The sequence below is a fragment of the Rhamphochromis longiceps genome, linkage group LG18, assembly GCF_057381845.1.
Source record: "Rhamphochromis longiceps isolate RC_006_pf linkage group LG18, R_longiceps_female_GT1.1, whole genome shotgun sequence".
NCBI classification, from domain to species: Eukaryota; Metazoa; Chordata; class Actinopteri; order Cichliformes; family Cichlidae; genus Rhamphochromis; species Rhamphochromis longiceps.
This window is the reverse complement of record NC_140574.1, coordinates 9,228,574-9,252,669: the sequence shown is the minus strand read 5'-3', so window position 1 is coordinate 9,252,669 and position 24,096 is coordinate 9,228,574. Positions and strand designations below refer to the sequence as shown.

The 24,096-nt window shown below is 38.9% G+C and overlaps 1 protein-coding gene across 3 annotated transcripts in view; it reads right to left on the bottom strand.

Moving 5' to 3' along the window:
• Positions 1–6,818: 6,818 nt before the first annotated feature.
• kirrel1b (kirre like nephrin family adhesion molecule 1b) overlaps positions 6,819–24,096 on the bottom strand; it is a 92,638-nt gene continuing 75,360 nt past the window's right edge. For 2 of the 3 annotated variants that reach the window (XM_085390357.1, XM_085390355.1), the window contains exons 7-15: positions 23,058–23,206; positions 20,693–20,820; positions 20,141–20,267; positions 17,982–18,082; positions 14,186–14,402; positions 12,470–12,577; positions 9,610–9,737; positions 8,817–8,927; positions 6,819–7,575 (exon numbers count right to left, since the gene is read on the bottom strand). In XM_085390357.1, coding sequence (XP_085246483.1) covers positions 6,916–7,575; positions 8,817–8,927; positions 9,610–9,737; positions 12,470–12,577; positions 14,186–14,402; positions 17,982–18,082; positions 20,141–20,267; positions 20,693–20,820; positions 23,058–23,206 — 1,729 coding nt within the window. In that variant the 3' untranslated portion in view covers positions 6,819–6,915. The remainder of the gene's footprint in view (positions 7,576–8,816; positions 8,928–9,609; positions 9,738–12,469; positions 12,578–14,185; positions 14,403–17,981; positions 18,083–20,140; positions 20,268–20,692; positions 20,821–23,057; positions 23,207–24,096) is intronic. The other variant, XM_085390356.1, reaches the window with a different exon arrangement.

The following is a 24,096-nucleotide window of genomic DNA, read 5'->3' as shown; positions in this document are numbered from 1 at the left end:
ATACAACGGTCGCTTCGAATGGGAACAAGAGGATAAAATGGAAGTGCTGGTGAGGGAGGAGTGAAGGGGGGTCCACACTGGAGTCGGGAGTGCAATGCTGAAGGTTATTCCAGACATTATTCCTCAATGAAAACGGTAGAGGAGAGCAGGCAATAATCATAGTACATACTAAGCAAAGGAGAGCTTTAACGCTCTGTCTGTCTCCTGTCCTTGTCTGCCTTTACCCTGACAGAGCTTTGCTTTTTTTCTCTGCCAACACTTCACTCATTTTTCTTGTCATTAGTGGAAAAAATAGTGAAGATGCCGCTGAAGAGAAAAAATGAGACATAGGTGGATGAGAAAGGAGATTTGAAGAAGGACTGATAAGTATAAGACGAGATGTAAGAGTTGAAAAACTGATAAAGACTAGACTTGTGAGACTTAGAGGAAAATTAAGAAGTAATTAAGAGAGATGGCAGATAAGGATAAAGAGGATAAAACAGCAGTTATGAAAGGAGAACTGAAGCTATAGCAACATCTGAAAAAGAGGCAGGGCGATGGCATAGTGGTAGGATGAAAATGAAAGAGGACAGGTGAAAGAGCAGGAGATCAAAGGATGCTAGAGAGATGAGAAAGGGACAAGATGGTTTGAGGAGAGAGAAAGAGGAGAGCAGAGGAGGACTAATGTCAGGTGAAAGGAAAGGTGTTGAGAGAAAATTAGAAGAATATTATCTGTGAGAAGGAGTGACAAGTCGAAGCAAATGGAGAGAAAAACAGACACTGAAAGGAATGGAGGGAGATCTAAACTGCAAGAGGGAGAGAGAAGATTTAAAACGATAATGAGAATCAGGGAGAGGAGATACACAGAATGACAAAATGAAGCAAGGGAAGAGGAAGGGAAGGCTCATTTCAGGAGACACCCCGAAGTGAGTTTTAAATGAGAGGAGTGACTAAGACTCAGCAGATGTTTGTTTTGGCTTTGTGCACTGTGCTCCACTGTCTCCCTCGCACTCAGGTAAACACTATCACTCTTGCTTGTGTGCTATACATAGACACACTTACTTACTTTTCACTCCAGTCTGCTTGACATGAGAAACTGTCAAAACAACTGTTTGAGTGCTGTATACTGCCAGTGTGAGTATGACCTAAATAAACAACAGCACACAAGGTGCACAAACTACATTTAAAGTATTTTTAGCCCCATCCCAGAGTCTCATTTACAAAATGAACAAAATATAATTTTATAAAATAAGCTCTCTGAAAATTGGGTTTTGGTAGCATAAATAAAAGGAGCTTTTACCAATGTTCTTATGAAACCGTGTCTTCTTTTATTTATTTATTTTAATACTGTGAAAAAATAATTACATAGAATTTGAAAGAAAAACTGAAATAAACAAAAACCATGAAAAAAAAAGAACATTTCAATAATATCTTGTATGTTTTGCTTACATGTTTACAGTTTCTTTTTCTTGACAAAAGGATAAACAAAGAACCCAACAAGAACATAATACACATGTGAACAATATATAGGGATATTTAAAAAAACAAAAAAGAGGATTATGGAGAATATATGCTTACTTAAGCACACAGGCTGTCCCTCTTTTGTCGCGGTGTACACCTTCATTTCACTGTACCGATCATTGTCATCATATGCTTTAAGATATCAAGCAGAACATCAGTTAATCTTGTTCGCTCGTGCAGCTGTTTCGGAGAACAGACAAGCTCAGCAGCTGGATGAGGGACAAGTGGACCAGTTCAGCTTCTTCCTCGTTTCCATAGGCTATATGCCACGTCTCCTTCAATCTGTTTTACCAGCTGTTCAGCTTTTCACTAGGGTTTGACTGATATATTGTTTGAAAGGTCACAAAGAGCACTGTTCATTTTTCCCAAAGTGCCACATATACATTGTTTACATGGAACTTTGTAAGTATTAAGAAGATCAAAATACACATTTTGAAGCGTTTTAGAATACTTAAAAATTTAGCACCAATCGAAGCGCCTGAAAATGAACCCTTCCTATTCTAACAGGGCACATTATGTAACGTTAAATGATGATGTTGTTCGCTCAAGGCCACTCAGAATTCTCGGCCATTCAATTCAGTTACAGGAGTTTACACTTTTTAAAATTTAATGTAAGCAACCAAATGTAACAAAGTTGTGTGCCTTTCTGTTTTGACTTAACAATACTTTGAAAGTGTGTTGCAATAATAGGATTTCCTGTTTCAAATCGTTATTTGGCCAATCAACATCCATTAACAGAGTTTTATTTGTGTTTCACGTTAATTCTGAATGATACTGTGTGAGTGAACACTAGAATAAAATGTGGTCTTTTTTTGTCCAGAAGCAGATGTTGACAATTATTTTTGCTGATGAGCTCCATTCACTGCTCTTCATTAAATATTGCATATGGGAAATGGTTTTATCAACTGTGACTTGCTTTGACAGCTTTGAGTGTTTTCTCAGTCAACTTCTTGGGGTCCCGACGTCATGAGCAGAAGTGAATCTGGCAGCAAAATCAAAGGATGCTGCAGCTTGAAAGTCAGGAAGGCCTGCCTTAGAAAACATACTCTACTCTGAGACCATAACTTATAAAGTGAACATCATGTTGTGTTAGTAAGAGTTGGAATGATTGACAGAGCCGATAAAGTCATCAGCAAAGTGTTAATTGAAGTCATAGATAATGTGTTGGGGCTATTTCTCCATAGACTTCTACACAAACTGACTTCTTCCTTCACCCAAAGTTATTTGCTGTGTACTGTACTGCTCTGTGTCCCTTTGTGTCATTGGCATTTAACACAGAAGGTTTATTTCTCATAGGATTAGCTTTCATTTGAACTTTGCGCATGGACTGAAAATTTTTAATCTGCCATCGGTGATTAAATTATGACACTATTACGGGTTAATGAAACAATTAAAGCACATCACCTTGGAATACCAGTACCATTTTGATCTCAGATGAGGTTGGATGTAAACTAGATTACAGAGTCACAGTAATATGCAGTAGTAAGGTTGCAAAAAATATTTTCAAATATTCATTTAACTGTTAAATATTACATTTTCTTTGTGTAGCCTAGCTGTGGTCAGGAGTGATCTCCATCATGCCAGCAGGTGACAACACAACTGTTTGATCGCTATTATATTTGCTGAAAATATCAGTCAAACCCTAATTTTTAAAGCTCAGTGGTTCCCACATATTTCAGATGATATGAAAACACACTTGGGTTACATGTAGCCAAAACACACGCACTCCCACAAACACTCACAATCACATATGAGCTTAAATAAACACAATAAACACAAATGGCTGTTGCATTTGTTTTTCTGCTCAGTTCATTTTTTGCACAGTCTTCTGGCACTCACTGGAAACTCCAAAAGGTAAAAATGGACACCGAGCCACTTCAGTCACTGTTGGCCGGGCCTGTCACAGCACAGCACAGCATGGAACGGAGCAGTTAGCTGTTGGTCTGGCCTGAATATAGCCTGCGTTGGCCTAGTTGAGGCAGAATTTTGACTATTTGTGGCCTGGCTGGGCAGTCGTTTTGGCCACGGATGCACAAAACCCTTCTCACTTTTCACTGGGTTGATTAATTAGAACCCGTCTATCTGATGCATACAACATAAAATAAAGTACTGTCTTTAAAAGTTAAATCACACGCTTTCAACTACAGTGGTGATGAATCACTATAAAGTAATAGAAAAAAAATAAAATACTGATTTTCTTGAAAAGAAACATGATTATGGAATAATTTAACAATGGATGAATGTCATGAGCTCATGAAGCTATATAGTCTCTAAAAAAGACACCCGACATACAAACATTTATGCAAGCAAGATAGATATATCGACCCCATATGTTGTAATCTTGGAAGAAAGCTATGCTGCGATGATTTTTTTTTTTTCCATGAAAAGGCAGGTTCATCCTCTAAATTTGGAAGCTTGTAGGTGGCAATTAATATGACATGGGGGAGAGAGTAGAGTACTCCTTCTACATAAGAGCATCAGTACACATTGCAGTGACAGGTACATATGGAAAAGGGGGGAAAAGGACATAAAATAACAACCCAGTGGGGTAAACACCTCTTCTCTTCCAAATCACACATCTTTTCGTTGCTGAACCAAATCTAAACACATGGTCTGCATTTTTGGCATCTGTGGTGTCTTTTACATATTCATATGTCCCCACTGTCAACAAACCGTAAACAGTAAAGAGGTAAAAACTAAGTACCTGGATGGCCTGGCCATGTATTTGTTGGCCTCAGTACCTCCTCTGTGTCAAATGTACTCCTTCTACACAAGGTCATAACGACATTGTATGTCAGATGCAAAATACTGCGCAGCTACAACTCTGTAAAAGGGTTGTAAAGAGGTAATAGTATGCAATACCAAGGCTGTGATAACCATATAAATTTAAAAGGCTGCTCCACCTGCCATTCTTTTCTCTGAAAAGGTTTATATAGTGACCTTGGAGCTACAAGGTTCAATCTGATGTTCTAATCAGAAACGGTGTGTCTGTGGTTTCATTTCTCTGTGTTTATTCAAAACAGAGGCAATAAATACATTTTTTACAGCCCCTTAGCACACAATTACCATAATATACCGAGAGGGGTTGATAGGGCGGCTGATACACTCAATGATTACCTCTGGAGGTGCTGAGATTTCAGGCTTCCCTTTGCAGCCTGGGGTCTTATTTTAAAACACCACTATTATCTGTTCTCAGATTTTAACTGCTGTAGAATAAAGGTACAAGTGGGTGAAACTTTATTGCTTCTGCTCTCTCGTAACTGTGTCTGTCCAGTAAAGTATACACAGTACAGTATGTGCTCTTAGGAAAAGGTACAATTCCCAAGAGTTGCTAAAAATGTGAACTGTCTTAATCTTTTGTGAGCAATAAAACTGGAGATCAGCTGATGAACCTTATAAGCTAAAGGTCAGTATATAGTGAAGACTGATGCTGCTGCATCTAATCAACAAACACGTCACCAGAAGGTGAAGTTTTGAAGTTATACGGTGAAGCAATCCAACCAAATCTCAGTAACAAAGTGTGCAAATTGTAACAACATTAGTGTGATAATCATTGCAAATGGCCAAACAGCTATTCAGTGACATTACTTTAGAGGAGCAACGTTTTAAATGCTGATCATAGGGGTTAAAGGTCAATCACATGCATCAAAAGCTGACACAACATAATGGGAAAAATCTCGGACATAACATACCACCAAATTCCTGCTGCAGTGAGGAAACCAGCATACTTACACATACTTCAAAATGTACAAAGTACCATATGAGCTAGATAGAATCCTCTGTACTTTCACTTTGATATGTTTGAACCTTCTCTTTGCTTGCAAAGTTTACAGCACAGCTCAACCTGAGCAGCTGCTGCTTCTCCATCCATTTCAATTGAATGTCGTCAACATTTGAAAAAGGCAGTCCAGTCAGAAGACTGGAAGTCAAAGAAAGAGCTTCACACCAAACAGAGATATCCATTAAAGACATTTGCCTTTGCTGGATATTCATCATTCTGAAGTGAAGCTCTTCATGTTTTTTCTAATTTAAGTCTACAACATCCACTTTAAAAACACCATCCATCTCTTCGTAAAGGAACGTTTCCAATACGATGCCACATACACATTAAAAAGTGAGTGTCACCCAAAACGCTGAACCTTTGGTCCACAACTCCTTATAAAAATACTATAAAATGTTTCTGAATGCCGTTTTTTTTTTTTTTTTTCAATACCGTTCCGTATAAATATGGAAAAAAAATCTATTCTACTGTGCAAGTGATAGAAACACATACGTTTTTGACACTGAGGACAGGGGAGGTATCTTTTTGTACAAATTGCAGAAATTCATTTAATGAAAAAGCACTCCCACCTCGTTTCACAAAAACCATTTATAGCATTGACCTTGAGTGAAATGTATAGAAATGCATCATGATGATAAAAATGAAAGATGGGGTGAAGGAGCATAGAAACGCTTGCTACCGCTCCGGTCATCTTAGATGTGGCATGTACAAAATCTCATCATCCAGAGCACCTCATTGTCCACGCTTTACAAAAAGAAGACACGTCTTAATAGTTCGTATGTGTTGGCACATAAGCACTGGCACTCTGGTCACTCACCTTAAGAAGCTTTGTCCCATTTAAATCAAGGTAGATCTTGTAAGGAATGGCAATTGGGTGAGTTTTAGTGAGGAAAGGGGAGTCAAAAAGTGCCACATATACTATTAGTCCAAGCTGCCCCATTGATGCAATACATAGAAACAAATAGGCTTGTAGAGATCTGTGTGTGTGTGTCTGCACATGTGTGTTCTGCAATTTGTTAGAGTCACTAAATGTAAAACGTGTGACTAGCAGAGGGGTTTGCTGTAGGTCAATGTACTGCATCACAATGTATAGTTTTGTACAAGGAAACATCTTTAAAATGACCCTAATCTCCATGTGCGGTTATTTACAGAGATGGGGTGGCAGGACCATGTGATGGAAGAAAACGGTCCAAGAGCAAGATGAGAATTGCTGGAAGAGAAAGGATCACTCGGCATCCCCTAAGCTCCTCTTCTTCATCGTGTCTTCAAAGTGCTCTTCTTGTCTTTTTGTCTGTTTTCTCTTGATTGTGGCTCTCGCTGTTGTTTTTATTGGAGCATAAACATTGCAGACAGAAGATCTTCTTAGATGTGTATGAATATCGCTGTGCATGTGTTGCATGTATTGCTGTGAACCGTACAATATGCGATGCTGCTAACTGCTGGGTGTTTTATCAACTCAGAAAATTAGCCGAATACCATGCAGTGGTTAGGATGAAAACAGAAAACAGATTCTTAGGTGTTTATGTATAGATATGAGGGCATTTTTTGAAAATTTCAAAGATTTTTTTTATGTTTCTGTGTAATAAGTACTGCTCCTGTAAAAAGCAAATCCAAAAAGCTTGTATACCACTTTCTCACACATGAGTCTGCATTCGTTGTGTGTGTCTCTGCGAATAGTCAGAAGGTGGAGATGAGTATGAGAAGCGAGTGGAGCTTCCATACTTTCCCAGCCCTGTTTCAGGACTTTGTGGTCCTGGTCCTGGTCCTGGTCCAGGTCCTGGTCCTGGTCCTGGTCCTGGCCCCGGTCCTGGACCTGGCCCTGTCCCTTGTCCCGTTGGGTACATCTCATAGGCTGGCCCTTCCTCTATGGGTGGAGCAAAGCCCATGCGGTAGCTGGGATACTGGGAAGGGTATCCGTAGTTGTCATAAGCCAGTTGGGTGGTGCTGTCCAGCAGGCCACAGTCTCCAGGGTATTCTCCGGGTGACTGAAGAGCTGGATTAGCAGGGGCTTGCTGGCTTTGTGCTGCCCTGGAGAATGTGTTGAATTGGGCATAAGTAGAATGGGACATCCTGGATGGTGGACGGGGGTCGTAGCAGCCAGCTCTTGAGCCCGGCACCGCACTGGGGGGAACTGCACCGCTGGCAGACGCAGAGGGTCCGCTGGAAGTCGCTCCTGCTGGTCCGCTGCTTGGGTTTGGAGAGCGAAACTCTCCCTGGTAGTGGACGACCCGGGACTGGGGGCGCGCCTCGTCATGGGTTGTAGCACGGACATTGTAGTAGCCATTGGTTGGATCCTGTGATCAGAAAAAGAATATAGATTTTTCAGTAAATCCTAATATTTCTCTCTCTTCATATACGATCTGTTCTGTGCTTGTGTTAGCTTAGTTTACACTTTGTTTCTATTACAAAAACTGTCTCTTTTGTATAGAGTGTATAAAAAAGCCAGCTTAGATTTTTCTTTGAATCCATTGGAGTCGCCCTACCCCCAACCCCCACCCCTCATCTGCTGGCCAATGGTATATAATCCAGGTTTAAGACATGTATGCGTCTTTTAAATATAATCTATTCTTAGTAAGGCATTAATGTTTTTTATAGACTACTAAAGGGTTAGTATGCCAAGCAAGTGGTGAATATTTTTACCACTTGTTTGGGATAGGCCTATGTATTTTATATTACACTGTTGCTACAAAACAAATCAAAAGGAAAAAAGTATAATAATCTAAAAATAAAAGTTATATTAGAGTTCTACAAATCTTGCATTATGTTGTCTTATATTGCTGAAATTGTAGAATGTCACAAGATATGCATGGTGATAATGGTGGTGTGCTGTTGTTTCATGCATACACACAAAAATGTAATGATATGAGTAATGCAGCACTGTGTATGTGTAATAGAAATTCATTATTAAATACCAAAATATTACCAAAGACAGATATGTACTCTAATTACATTTACATATAAAGGGTTACGTCCAAATATTTAATATTTTTTATTTCTTGACAAAACTGCTGGGAAAGACCAAAACCACCAAGGCCAGGACTATTTACAAAGAGTTGTTTCTACACAGGCTCTTTGCATTTGGTAGTATGGACTAAAATTCAAAGCAGTGTTTTTGACTTTGACTCTTCTTTGAACTTGCACCTCCTCATCTAGGATTGAAATCAATATGAATTCCTCCAAGCAACCACTGTCTGCCATGCCCACAACAAGCCGAATATGCCAAAAAAGGCTCTAACTTACAGTACGGTGTAAAGATTGTATAGAAACAATGAAAAACTCTGCTAACACTGAAACGCTCGATATCAAACCTGAAACTTCAGCATCCTGTGGGGTTTCTATGCCAGGACACTCACACTCAAAAAAAAGGCACTACAGAAAAAGTTGCTTTAACTGTGATGTAAAGCCAGGACCTGAAGAACATGATCACAAATCTCATGCACCACGCCAAATGTCCAGCGATGCTCTAGATAAGTGTTTTTTTATTTATTTTAATCCAGCGCGAGCATGCCAACATATCTTCGCTGACTCATCTCACCTTGAGCTCGTACTCCTCCCGGGTGTCACTCTCGCTTCTGACGTCCTGCTTCAGGTCCATGTCATCTTTGAATGGCTGAGTGGAGGGAGAGAGGGAAACAGAGGGCAGAAACTAAACCATCAAACAACGAAACACACACACGGAAAGAGGGAGGGTGAAAAAGGAAAGGAGGAAGAAGAGAGGGAGGGGAGAGGAAAACAGAGTTTCAGGTTTTGAATCCCAAGAGACCGGAAGACGAGAAACGGTTAGTTGTTGGAGAAAAAGGTGTTTTTGCCCGAGCTTTAAAACCGCGTCAGAGGAGCTGCGTCGATTAGATTCTCCAGGACTTCCGGGGTTGAATTCTCCTCTAAAAGGAACAAAATGTTAAAATGAGTGTGTGTCTGTATATTTGTTTATTATTTCTGTGTTTTTTGTGTGCACAAATATGTGTGCATTGAGGAAAAACAGTGTATTTTTCCCCCAGTTAGTTTTTCTCCTGTATCTATGCGTGAATGTCTTGTCCTTGTTTCTCCTCATATGTGTGTGTACACATGCTTCATTGTGCTTTATTGATTTTGAGTCGAGTGTGTGCGCGCATATATTTTGACATCTTTTTTATGGATTTGTGTTTTTAGTGTGTCTTTAGTGAGGCCTTGTGCGTGTGTCTTTGTTCCCATTGTGTGATTGTGAGAATGTCTGTGTGTGCCTCTCCTGCCAAGTCGCCTTTAGTGTCAGTGTATCTGTACATTTAAGGCCATTGACCCATACGCCTCCTCTCCACGGCCCCCGGTGACTCAGATGGGAGTTTACTCACAGAGTACATAGCCTTGACCATCCGGGTTGCTGTGGAGACGTTGGCCGCCTCCTCCTCCAGGCTGTGGGTTTCTTTGTTCACCGTTTCTACCTTGATGTCTGGTTTACCGAGGGTGACACCCCTTCGACCTGGAAGAAAAACACAACCGCCGGTTATAATGTGTGGTAATGTTAAGATAAATGATTGACTTCTTTTTCAGTCTAGCTAGAAAAGTAGCAAGAAAAGAAAACTTCAGCATTATTTTTTGTTTTAAATTTGTTCAGCTTGCCTGGTTCATTATTTGCCTTGGCATGCTGACAGCCTTAAAAGAAATGAAAAATATCACAACATGAACTCTAAAGATATGACAGTGAAAGAATATGCTAAAATATCTCCACTCTACTTGGGCAATAATTTCTTTATCAGGGGTTGTTTTGATTAAAATTTATAAGAAAGATAAATATCGTTTCAGCAGATGTCTCTGTCTGCAAATCCAAGGATGATTCATTATTTGCTTTGTTGTCTTTTATAGACAAACTTCTCAGTTTTAACCACCTTTGTCCTTTCCTTGTAGGTGTGATATTAGTTTTTTCTTATTTGTTTATGTGGTTATCATTTTGTATTCTGTGTCTATATGTATTCTTTCATAGTTTGTGTATCTTGGTATACTGTCGTTTTTAATACATCTGCTTGGCTGGACTTTGTATTTTGGGTCGGCTACTGTTTCGTACGGTGGCCCTGAGAGGCCAAACGGACTGCAACTTAAGAAAACACCAGCAATAAGAAAAACGCTGCGAAAGCACACAAAACACAACGGAAATAGGACAAACGACGACGGGAATAGGAAAAAACTGATTTCCAAAATCACAAGGGAAGTGTTTCTGGGGAGACAATAACCTGATGGACCAGTTGCAGGAACCCAAAACGATTCATATAATACTTATGACGGATTTTTAGGCTAATAGTTAGGCTAACACACTTACCTCTCATCTTTTCTTTCCTCACAAAACCGATAGATCGTCCACTTCTTTTAAGTGTCTCCCAGCGCAATTAGCATATTTTGGCTCCTGCAACTGGTCCGTCGGGTTATTGTCTCCCCAGAAACACTTCCCTTGAGCTTTTGGAAATCTGTTTTTTCCTATTTCCGTTTTGTTTTGTGTGCTTTTGCAGTGTTTTTCTTATTGCTGGTGTTTTCTTAAGTTGCAGTCCGTTTGGCCTCTCAGGGCCACCGTAGTTTCGTGTTTCTGACTTCAGCAGCTTAGTTTTCTAAAAGTAGACGCTGTGGAAGTGTCTGCAATTTTTATTTTAAAAAAGCCTTCAGAACAAATAGCATACCATGTGAAAGAATCTAATTTTTTTTAGCCAGTTTTCTCAAAAACAAGCAGCTCCACAAGTGGATTTGAAATAAAAACAAAATGATGACGTCCTTTACCTGTAGACTTTCAGCTTCACTGTAGGAATGACAGTCATTTATTAAATATTTTTCCATTTATATGGCTCAAAAGTAATTGGACAAACTGTCATAATTTTAAATGTTGGGAAAGTTTTTAATACTTGGATGAGATTCTTTTGCAGTCAATGAATGCCTGAAGTCTCAGCCCTGAGTTATGTTTCCTTCCTGCAGCCGTTTCAGTCTCAGTTGCTGCTCATTTCTGGGTCATTCTGCATTCCTTTTTTACAGTTTTAATAAATGAGAAGCTGCTCTGTTGAGTTGAGATCAGGTGACTGTCTTGGCCACTCCACAATATCAATTTTTTTTACTTTGAGAAACTCTTTTGCAGCATGCTTCGGCTCAGTATCCATTTGCACAGGCCCGTGCTATAACATTACTATAATATTATTATAACATCCGTGTGCTCTTTCTCTCCTCCATACGTTTCTATTAAACCCTTCAAATTAAAGCTGGAAAACCTAAACCCCACCTTTCCAACACATTTTGTGAATTTAAACTTGGTAAAAGTCAACCTAAAATGTTGATATTAAATATACTTACTGTGTGCAAATGGCTTTATTGAGCTAGGATAAGGCAGTCTTGTCTATAACTGCAAACATGTAAATATTAGGGCAATAAAAGAAGTGTATTTCTATACTGTCTCGTGCAACTTAAAATGCTCAACTCAACATGCTTCAGTCGCAAAGCAGTCAACATTTGTCAGCACAAACAACTCACTTCCACAGCCAGAAACCTTAAAAGTAGAGATTTAAATCTGTGAAGTGTCGCGCTGCATCGTAGACGACAAATGAAAGACTGTTTATCTGGAGCCACAAAGATGTTTGTTTGAGTTTCTATTTCCAAACGGTGTCTTTTCTGTAGAGGTGTTATCAGCTCTGAACCAGAAAAAAATACACTCTTATCCACAGAAAATCCCTCTGGGGACTCTGCCAGTCACCTTCACTGTCTTTCCCACTTCTTTATTTGAGATGGAGCAGCTCAAAATTAAACAACTAAGAGACGCCGCTTGTTTTCAGCTCCCCGTTTAACAGAAGCGTGATTTGTGTTCATAAATACTAATTGGATTGCTGCAGGCTGTAGAAATAACATATAGGAATTCATAATTTAAATACTATTCACCTCTGAATGCTCTTGTTTTCTGCTCTGTTGTTTATGTACTTTATCTAGCATAGAAGCAGCTTATAAATATAAGTCAAAAGAATTAAAAGGGAAATGTACAGTAGGCGTTTTAAGGCAGTTTGCCATATTATATGAATATTCATTGATATCGCTTGCTATATGGCTGGCAAGTGTCCCTTTTTTCCAGGAAAAGCAGAATGACAGTTGTAGAGAGTGGATAAAAGAAAGACTGATAGACACACACACACACAATATAAGTGTGTGCATGCCCCTACACAAACACATTAGAGAGCGACTGTGTGCACTCACTGCCTTTGCGTTGGCGGTACAGGAAGAAGGCGAGCGCCAGTAGAAAAATAAGCAGCAGAATGGAGGAGCCCACCGTGCCACCAGCGATAATTCCCACTGGAACAATATCTGAAACAAACACATGCAGAAAAAGGGTATGGGGTTGAGGGACAGCTGCTGCCTCATTGTTACAGAAACCTGCGCGGATGCAGCGTCGTTTAAGCACAAATCCACTGGTGTTCTAGCTTAATATTGAATCTCTGAGGGCTGCTTCTGTTGATAAGGCGCAGAAGCAGCACCAGTCAGACAAGGAATGAAATGCTTTAAGTGAACATGTGAGGGGAAAATCCAGGCTCCGTCTCTTTTTCTCGCTTTCAAAGATGTTTGGGAGATTTTCTGAAGCTGGCGAAATCTGACAGTTGAAACAATAACAGTTTGACAGAGCATGGAGAAGCCATTTTCTCAATGTAATGTGGCATACCAAGCTCTGGCAATAAAATATGTAACCATCCAGAATGGACTAACAACACTATCTATCTGTTCTCTGGCTGAGGCCACAGCTTAATAATCTTGTTCAAGGGCATTTGAGCTTGTAAGGAAGAGAAGAACATCTTGTTCGGGGACATTAAGTTCCCCGTCTGATTTTTTTTTTCTGTAAACAAATTCAGCGCTTAAAAACTCAGCTGTTTGCCTTCATCACAAAACAAACGACAAAGCACACAACCAACCGTCATCAAATTTGGAATTAAGTTTCTTAATTCTTATGATGAAGATTACGTGATATTGCCTTTCTTCAGTTGAGCCACACACATAGATGAGTGAGGAGCATCTAGAAATGAAGAGATATAGAGATTTTTAATATGAAACATCCAGTTGATATTTCATTCTTTATATTAATATTTTGTTGATGTAAATTCCTGTTGCGCATCACAAAAAGCTCACCCAGAAAAAAATTTTCTTCATGGTATTTAAAGCCCAACAAATTAATTTAACACCTTCCTAATAAATTATTTCCAAAGCCAATTTTTTTTGAAAAATTGGAAAGCTGGAGTATTTCTCACAAAGTTTGCCACATCCGAATGATTTATACAGAAACGCCACACCTGGAACCCAACAATGAGAACTTTGCAACTCATAAATTTAACTACAGTTAAAGCGTTTTGCATTCACAAAAGGCTTCCCTCAGAAAAGTCCAGTGTAATGTTAACATCCATGGTTGCTACATATAATCTTTGTCTTCTTCTATGCTTTTGCTTTATGTATGTAAACTTCCACAATGCAGTAGCCAAACAGAAAACATAATTCTAGCATTAAACTAGGAAGGCAAGAGGGGTTTTGTGCTTCTGCCAGTGGAGTAGTTGTGTATCTATGTGTTTGAAAAGGCAAGAACAGCAGCTCATGAAAATTAGATACACATTTATGATATATTTGATAAATATTTTAATTCTGTTTACTAACATATTTACTACTACTTACTGCAATCTGCATTGATCACGCTCAAAATTGATCAAGCTTCATCTGTGCTTTAAAGTTGAACAAGTTATAAAAAAAAAACCTAAAACCCTAACTTCAACACAGTCTCTCCATAATGATGCATTATAATTCCATTATGCTAATATTTGAATTGATAATAGCAAGTAAAGATGACTGTAGTTTATTTTCTGTAATGTGTACATGTGAGGAGTACTCAGCATGACCACCATGTTCAACATATGTTTCCCTTCCCCCCCTTCATACCCTTCTCCTCCAGTGTGATAATCATGGTGCCAGGTCCGAAGGAGTTCCAGGCAGTGCAGTTGTACGGGGAGTGGAAGTCTGACTCCATGACATTGTTGATGGTCAGGGTGGAGAGAACAGCCCCGCCTTGAGATGGAGGTTTACTCTGCTCCACTGTGTACCTCTCCATTAGTGTGCCTTTCTCTTTTTCCCAGACGTTTTCCTTCCACGCCCAAACCTGTAACAAAGATACCAAAGGCCTGACTTCTAAACCTGACAGAGAAGAGGCCAAGGCTATCACACACAGCTGGTAAAATAAATTTTAAGATGTCAGTAAAACATTTTGTAGTTTGCATTTGTTCTGTTTCTTCAAAGCCTCTAAAAAAGCTGCCCAAGTGTACTTCAGTTTTAGATTAAGTTAAGAATAAAGACTTGATATATCTGTAAATATATAAATATGTGCCTAATCAACACATCTCCTCCAAGCTGTATTAATGTGATGCTGATCTAATCGCCAGCATCTGTAATTTGTTTGATTTTTATCTAAACTCCAACATTTTCTGCTGCAATCATCCACTTTAACCTCAGGGATCAATAATGCTGATTTCACTTTTTCACGATAGCCTCACATCAAGGGACGCGCACACACACACACACACACACACACACACACACACACACACACACACACACACACACACACACACACACACACACACACACACACACACACACGGGCTGTTGTTAAGACGTGTTAAAAGAGACAAAAGCGAGGAAATACATTTTAAGATCGAAAGATTATATTTTCACACCTTGGTAACTGGTACACTATTCCCCAATTAAAATGTGTGCACAGAGTTTTCTGAGTGGGTGAGAAAACAGTTCTGCTTAAAAAGAAGAGACACACACAGTGCAGCAAGTGTACACGAGAGGTAAAAACTCGAGCAGGTTTTTCTACTTAAAATCTGCTGAGGTGGAATTCCCAGGGTATTAAATATAGAGCATGACAATATCAAATATACATACACCCAAATGTTGGGCTAATGTACCTCTTAACCTGGCTTGAAAAAATAAAAAGGCGAATGTCTTTAAAGACTCAACCAGGGACGTTTTTTGCAGAACGCTTCGATTTCTTCACTCTCTCTCTTTAATCGCACGTCCTCACAATAATTATGTTGCACCACCTTTGTCTGCATCTCTGTCCCTCTTTCTCCGTACACACACACACTGCCCACACTTTTTCATACACACACACACACACACACACACACACACACACACACACACACAGCATCATACTTCATATTTTATGAGTCCCTGTGTCTCTGCATTAAGCCTAGACTATAATGTCATATCACATTATACGCTCTGAGCTCTCTGCCAATGCAGCAGGGGGCTGAAGCTTTCTAAAAGCTCTGATTTCTGTCATGTCGGCGCTGCACAATTGGATAATTGACGCTGAAAGGTACAAAATTTTACTCTCCCTCCATCTCTCTCCTTCTCATTTCGATCTACTTCACCCCCACTCTCTCTGACTCATTCTAGCCTTCAAACTCAAATGGTGTAAGTGGCTTTATTTCAGTTCTTTTTGCTTCTTTTTGTGATATGAGTGCATACTGGTCATCGTATTCTTTTTGAAATTTTATATAAAATGCCAAACCACTTATATTTTAACTTATATAAACCTCACTTTAAATTAAATTTGAGTTTGGTCAGGCATTGCTCTCAGTTACCTTAGGAGAAAAACAGCACACACAGCTGGTATGGCAAATTCAGGCAGATACTCAATTATAGTTTTCTGGAAAGGCAATCTGAGAGAAAGCTTTCTTTAAAAGAAATGATGGTGCTTACTTTGAAAAGGACTTAACTGAGCTTCGGGTGCACAGCCTGATTCTGGATGCTGATTGTCTTTATGTGAGGGTTTGAAATTTATGTGATTATGGTATTTCTAAGTCATACTGATGGTATTTCGTAAGAAAACTGAGTCAGTCTTTAGGAAAAATAGCCTGAAAGTGTTCATTTCACGAATCGCAGTCCTACATCTTTACAAAGTCACACCTGAGCTCAAAGGAAGACCTTTAACCCACACACAGCACTGGAGGAGGTGTGGGTTGTGTAATGCCTTACTCAAGGGTAACTGTATAAAAGCTGATACAAGATTCAAATCTTTCAGCAACACATTTCTGTAACCTTCCAATCAGGCGATAACCAGCTCTGAGTAATGATACATATGAGGGGGTCACAATATAATATCTGCATATGGATAATGTAGAATCTGTAGGAAAGGAGCACAGCATATGGTGACAGGTGGTGACTGGTTTCTATCTGTAGTCCACTTGAAGTACATGTGTTATTAACCAGTCATGTTTACGTTTAAATAAATGCACCATTTTATTTATATATTTACAATTTTGCTCTGAATTCACAAATAATGAATATCTCGATAGCTGTTATCAGGTTACTAGAGCCATCGGTCGGATATCCTGAAAACACTCACAAGCTCAAACTTTTAGCTGGTTAAGGCTAAGTAGGTAAACTACCATATGAATACTTCAAGGTGAATATATCATAAATAAATTACATTTTTGCCAAAAGAAATCTATACCTACTTTTGTTTTTTTTTCCTTAATTGCAGATCACTTTTTACTCCTGTGTTGAAAAATGAGTCTTACATCATAAGAAGAGGAAGGGATGATCAATACTTTGATTGATCCTGATATAACTAAACTACACCAAAGGTTGTAGACAGTGAAATAAATCTGAAACCAACACTTGGCTGTCTTTGTAATGTGATTGATTCCATCACTGTGAAACTTGTCATGTTTACAGTCGATTCCCAAAATAGAGGTACAAGCATCACTGCATCCCTGAAAGATGGTGGAGGATTCGGAGGAGATGATTCATTTAAAGACACTTCAACATTTCTTTTATAATTTCATTTTTTTCCCCACATATTTGACTTTAAGAGAGCAGTAAACATGCATGTATGGTAGATATTGCAGGATTACACATTGATGTGAGCTTGGTCTTTTATTTGTAACAGCTAAAGACTTCCTGAAAGTTGACATATACACGTGCATCCACTGACTGAATGTATTTTTTCACTGGTGAAATAGTGGTAATTTGAGTGTCCTACAAAACCTGTGTGGTGACATTTAAAGGCTTGTAGAAACAGCTTTGTCAATAATAGAAAAATATGTCGTAGCTATTTTGTGATGGTGTGAGAGTTACAGCCAATTTCATACCTGCCTGTCATACACCAATTTGTTGTAAATTGTAAAAACTGCAGGCACGTTTAGCTGTGATTTATTACTTGGATCGTTTAATATGTTTTTGAACATTAAAGTCACAGTGATTTCCACTTTTTAATCACTTTTACTTTTCAATAAAAAGACTTAAAATGTGCAACTCACCGCAAGCCATTCAAACACAAAACCTTTACAAATACTTTAGTAACATGTAACGTGTGGCGTCAATCGAAGCTGAATCTAATCTACTGCACTCCAACATCTCACTGGATCACGCTGCACAGTTTAGTGTGTGTGTGTGTCCTCTTTCTTTTCAGCCAAACACTACAGCAGCTGTTTTTGATGAGTCACACCTTCCACCACAGAGGAGGAACAGATTGTTCTCCCGTAATCATTGGAGAACAGTCGCTTATGTCGGTCTGTGTGACACAGGCTGGTGAGAGAAAGTAAAAATCATTTTGTTTTCGGGGTGGACGAGGCGTTGCGATCACGATTCTGTGTGAGGCAGATGCAATCTGAAAAGGTCAAGCACCTCTGCAGAAGATTACAACTTCCAAGGATGGACTTACAATCTTATCAGGTGGAGGGGTGCTGGCGATGTAACATTTGATCTCCCCTCTCTCCCCTCTGACAGCGTACTGAACCGGATCACTGGAGATGATAGGGGGGCCTGAACGGGTGAGATAGCACAAGGCAAAGAGAGAGAGAGAGGGATACATGCACAGAGAGGATTACTACAATGAAGAAAAACTGTCATTCATAAAAAAAAAATCATATTCATTTGTAGAATTAAGAGAGAACCCCAAAAAGCAAATGAGAATTTTTTTTTCTTATATAGTGTCTGCTATTAGAGGACATTGTTTGGCACAAATAATTGCTTTATTAAGGAAAGAAGAGGTGTATTCTCTAGTATTAATACATCCCATAGACAGTTCTTCAACCTCTATACCTCTATATTTCAGACTGCATTGATAATAGTGTTTCCTAACTCTGGCTATGTGCTCGAAGATTGTACACAAAGAGTTTTAAAAAAAGGCCAAGAAAAGCTGAAAGATGCATTCAGAGCTTGGTCATGCAGAAAATCTGTGAAATGTCTGTTGCAGGTGGGTAATTTTAATGGTAACAACAACTCTGAGCAAGTTGCAGAAAGATTTTGCTGTTATCTACTGCTTTTCACAAAAACACTCTGAGCAAAGTCACTGAAAACCTGCTCGCTGCAATACTGTCACTCTCTATCACAGTGAATGAAAGACTGTTAACACAGCAACCGCACTGCAGTGCTCTCCTTTTCAGTAATGAAACCGGGCTAATAAAAGTAACACGCATGTAACGGCGCTTGCATAGCCCACCATCACTCTGTATGAGAAATAAAAATAAATCAGAGTGGAAAATAAAGTTAATGTGAGGAAAATATTTAAAGCTGCTTTTAGCACTGACCTCTGTATTGATTCACAAGTTGAAAATAACATCCAGTCATCTTATTTTCAATTGTCATGCATGGATTTAATTACTGTGTTTCTGGACTTGACTGCAGTGGTTTTAATCATCAGTTCGAGCTCTCGCAACTGAATCCAGCCGAGAAAAAATCTCTGCTGATCTGGTATTAAAAAAAATGATCACATTACTCCAGTGCTGGCAAATTTGCGCTGACTGCCTGTTAAATTCTCTATTGATTTTAAAATTTTATTAATTTCTTTAAAGAATTAAACGGCCTTGCTCTGAAGTATATCAAAGACCTATTAACACCATATATGTCTCTAAATTTCTGTAGATTGGAGAAAGAGGCTCTGCTGTTTTGTAAAAGGAGCGTTTGCCATTCGAGCTGCCCGTGGATGATAACTTTTTAGTGTCTTTCATCTCTCTCTGTTCTTTGTTATTTCTCTTTTCTGCCATTTTGTTGCTATTTTGAACTCATTTAGGTTATTTTTATGTAAATATTATATTTGTATTATAAAGCATATTTAAGTTGATTAAATGTATGACACATGCAATCGTCAGATAAAGTGTGATGCTGAACTATGAAACCAAAGCTGGTGTGCTATACAGTAACCGTGCTCTGCAGAAGTATAAATAGCTCCACTAAAACAATGCATCATGCTTTGCAGTGAGTCATGGGAACGAGGTGGATGGTACAAATACTTTACTGTGTTCACACTAAGTGTCTGATTAGTGAATGAGTGCCAAAATAATCACCAGATCATTAATAAAATGAAAAAAGCTTTTAGCTTTTCATTTGCAAGGACATGCCAGTGATTTTCTTTTCTTGTTTGATCAGGAACTTGGCTATTTAGTGAAGATTTAAGGGGCATTTGTGAACTCTCTTTTTATCACTGTGTTCTTGGTGAATCAGTTTTGATTTATTAAGTACCTGCTGGCCGCTCTGTGAGATTTTGAAATATTGGGTTTTGGCCTGTTCATGACTGAAAAATTAGCTGATTAGATCATTTGGGTCAGGCCGGAATAAATCAGGTCGGGTCGACAGGCCCATACAGTACTGTGCTCCATTCACTCAGTCTCTTCAGCTGTCAGAGCGATTCAGATAGATGCATGCTTACATTTAACACTAGATCAAATAAACACATCCTGCAGGTCTGTGTGGTTTCATTATGCCTTGTTTATTAAGAATTAGGGCTTTGCTTTGTGTAGGGAGATCTCTTTACAAATGTTGAGAGTTTTGCTAATATCGACACTTTAATTGATAATGCAGAGTAAGTGAAGATTAACTGACCGTTGACAGTGAGCGTAACCTCGGTCTCTCCCACGCCAATTCGGGGCACGATGGCCTTGCAGACATACTGGCCTGCATCAGCCTGGCTCACTGACTTCAGATGCAGTTGGTTGTTGTTGCTTAGCACCTGGACGTACACACACAGGTAGGGAAAAAAAACAGGCTGATGAAGAGGAAAAGAACAGAGATAAGCAGACTGGAGAGATGTTAAAAAAGGAGGTTGGAGGGAGGATTATCTATTTTTAATTCATATAGCATGTTGATTTACTTGGAGGGCACCATTAGTTTTTTTTCCCCTCAAGCTCTTTTTAACTTGTTAGCTAAAAATTAAAAATTTAAGATATGAAGATGGCTTTACAACTGAGCAAACATTAACAAAATCTAGGTCCTTAATATAGATGTGCTTATATATTATATGATTAGGACTACAACTACATTAGCTATATATTTCAGTAATTTCAGTAATTAATAAGTATTTATAGAAATAATACTTTAATCCATCATGAATGGGTGATCTTAGATTTAAGTTCAAAGGTAACAATGTCTTTTTACCATGCTGGAACCCTTTTTAGTCCAGGTGAGAGTGAGAGGAGGGTTTCCAGACCACTTGCAGTTCAGAGTGACGTCTGCGTCCACATCCACTGTAACCGGCCTGGGCTCCACTACCAGTATGGGGCCAACTGAAAGAAAATAGCAATCCGATCACCAAATGAGCAACAAAAGGGTTCCTACCAAAGTCAAAGTCAAATTTATTTACCGTATTTCCCGGACTACAAAGCGCACCTGAATATTAGCCGCACAAGCTAAAATCAGGGGAAAATCCTGTTTTGTACATACATTAGCCGCACCTGACCAAAAGCCGCAGGTGTTTCAATGTTGACTCATCATATGTAAGAGAATATGCACAAAGGGAATTGTCAGGAAAGAGATGGCTGTTTGGAGACACACCCCTTTTATTAATATTTTGAAAAACAAGTTATGGGTACATATTTGCACATGTGCTGTGCTTCATAAATGAGTAACAAATGTATTACATAACAATAACCTACAGCACACCAGAAAAATAGATTCGGACTACCTTTTAGGCTCAGGTGCAGTGACACGGCTTTAACAAGAAGAAAAGTCAGTCATTCACCACCATCTTCCTGCGCTCTAAAACCACCAAAGTCCTCTTCTCCAGTGTCGGATACGAACAGGATCAGGATGGCTTCGTCATCCACTCTCAGCTTCTTTCCTTCGTTGTCACTTTCAAAACCAAAGAAATCCTCATTGTCATTGTCAGTGTCGGAGTCGAACACCCTCTGAAGGGCCGTGGCGGTGTCCTCCTCTTCATCATGCAGCAGTCCAGCCCTTCGAAATCCGTTGGTGATCGTGGATGTTTTCACACTTTTCCACGCTGTCAGAATCCACCGGTGGAGTTGAGCACAACTTGCTTTTCGCAAGTTTATCGCCGCTCGTCATCCACGACTCCCGCTGAACGCGTAGCGCTACTTTGAAGTTTGTTTTTCGCGCTACTTGTACGGCACTATGTTGCCTGGCGGATGGACATGTGACCAACATACCACTCTTGAACCCCGATCCTTCCGCCAGGCAACGTAGTGCCGTACAACAGCGGAACAAACAAAACAAATCGTCTTACGATATCACAAAAATCATGGACAATCTATAGAAAAGCCGCACCTGACTAAAAGCCGCAGGGTTCAAAGCTTGTGCAAAAAGTAGCGGCTTATAGCCCGACAATTACGGTATATAGCTCCTTTCATACAAAGCAATTCAATGTGCTTTACAAAGACAAAAAGCAAAAAGCATTAGGGCAAAACAAAAATACAATAATTACACTTATATTTTATGTAAAAGGTACAAAAACAAAATAGTTTTTAATCCGAATTTCAAAAAACTAATAGATTCTGCACACCGAAGACCAGAAAAGCACTTTAAAGCCTATTTACACTGCTTTGGTAGTTTTTGCACAAATTTTAAAATTCCCTTTTTAGTCTTTAAGGTTTACAAGTCTACATGCCCTTGCATCAGACGGCCTCTGAAAATGCTATTGTTTTATGAACTGGGAATGCCCCGCAGAGTCTCCGGTTCTTCTCTTTTATCTGTTCCTCAAAGCAAAACAACAAACATGTAGTGATGCTTTCAGCCATTACACTTCAAGCCACAGCATTACAGGAAGGGCAGAAGGAGCCCATTAGTACTATTATTAATGGCAGTAGTAAAATTAGTAGTAGTAGGAGGAGTATTCACTTTTGCTGTTTTAATAGAATAAAGATTTTTATGTAAATGTATTGAAAATTTTAATTATTACATTTTTTTTGTCAAACTTATTATTTTAGCTATTTTCAGCAGTCGTCTACACTTTATATTGTATAGAACACATTATATACAATATACAGTACTACAACAATATAAAGTTTATTATTGTGTTTCTCTTTATCATAAAGCATCTTGAGGTGGCTGTTGAGTTGATCTGGTGCTACATAAATAAAATTGAGTTGATTTTCATTTGATTCGTTTAAAAAAAACATGCGATTACAAAGAAGTTTTATTACAGCAGAATTCAGAATTCTGTTCATTTCACTATCATAAAGGAAGACATTTTTGTGCAACATTTTTCTCTTTTTCTCCTTTTTCACTGCAATCTTTTTATGAATATGTCCTTAACTATGAAGAACACATTGCTTCTTTCATATTTTGATTATTTACCTAATTCATTTAACTGTCTTGTTAAACTCAGTTTAAACCGAGAGAAAACGCAATAACAGCCTATTGGGAATTTACTCATTGCGCAATACACGAATGGTGTATGGTAACAATATAAATGCAGCATGTTTTTTTAGACAAATAAAGAGCACAAAGCGCATTCATGTCATCAGAATCCCACTCAGCTAAGAAGTGTTTGCACTCTACTCACAGTGCACGTCCACAAGGATGCTGACGTTAGTGCTTCCCACGGCGTTAAACACCTGACAGGAGACGGGCTCGGTGAAGAATGAGTGATCTGCGGTGGTGACAAACACGCTTTCTCTGGCTCCCTCCAGCAGCACGCCACCTTTAGCCCACCTGACAGTGAGACACACAGCACAACACACAGTTCAACATGTTTCTAAGCGTTGTAAATCATTGTTATGTAGACCTCCCAGCGGGATATTTCAAAAGCATAATGGGTTTTTGAGGTTATCTAAATGTTAGATTTTCACCATAAGACAATGATTCTTTTTGTATTATCAATTAAGCTAACATTTACACGACTTTAATACGAAAACCTGAGGGAACGATTGCAAGAAATTTCTCTTCATTTCTGTTATCCGTGCTGTATCTTGCCAGATACCTGACTCAAAATCAAATAACCATATTGCACATCGTCCATTAGATGACATTTAATGTTCACTCAGTAGGCCTAGTGCCTAAGTACCTGGCAGTGTTCCCACACAGGGACCCTCTGTTGGAGTCTCAAACCTCAAATTACAACCATCGTGTTAAACTCCAGCATTTTGCAGTTTTAGTGCTTCAGTGCTGTCACTTACGATAAAAGTCAGCGTTTAGCTGTACAAATGTTCAGTACTGTTATCAATTCTGTTCTCTAAGCAGAAATTGCTATTCAGGAGCAACAGCAGGGAGAGGGTATGAGCTAGGGCTGGGCGATATGACCCAAAATTCATATCTCGATATTTTTTAGCTGGATGGCGATATAAGATATATATCTCGATATTTTTTTTAAGCCATAAAGTAAGAACAAAAATAGTTCTTAGTCAAAGCTGTGTCCCAGATGTCACACAGGCACTTTTATTAACATACAGCACAGATGTACATGAAAAATTACTCAAAATTAAATTATGAGCATTCATTAAATAATAATGCTCCATAAATAAAAGAAAACAAGGTTGTTTTTGTGCTAAACAAAGAGCTCACAATTGTGCAGTCAAAATGTAAACTAAAAGACGCTGAGCGTA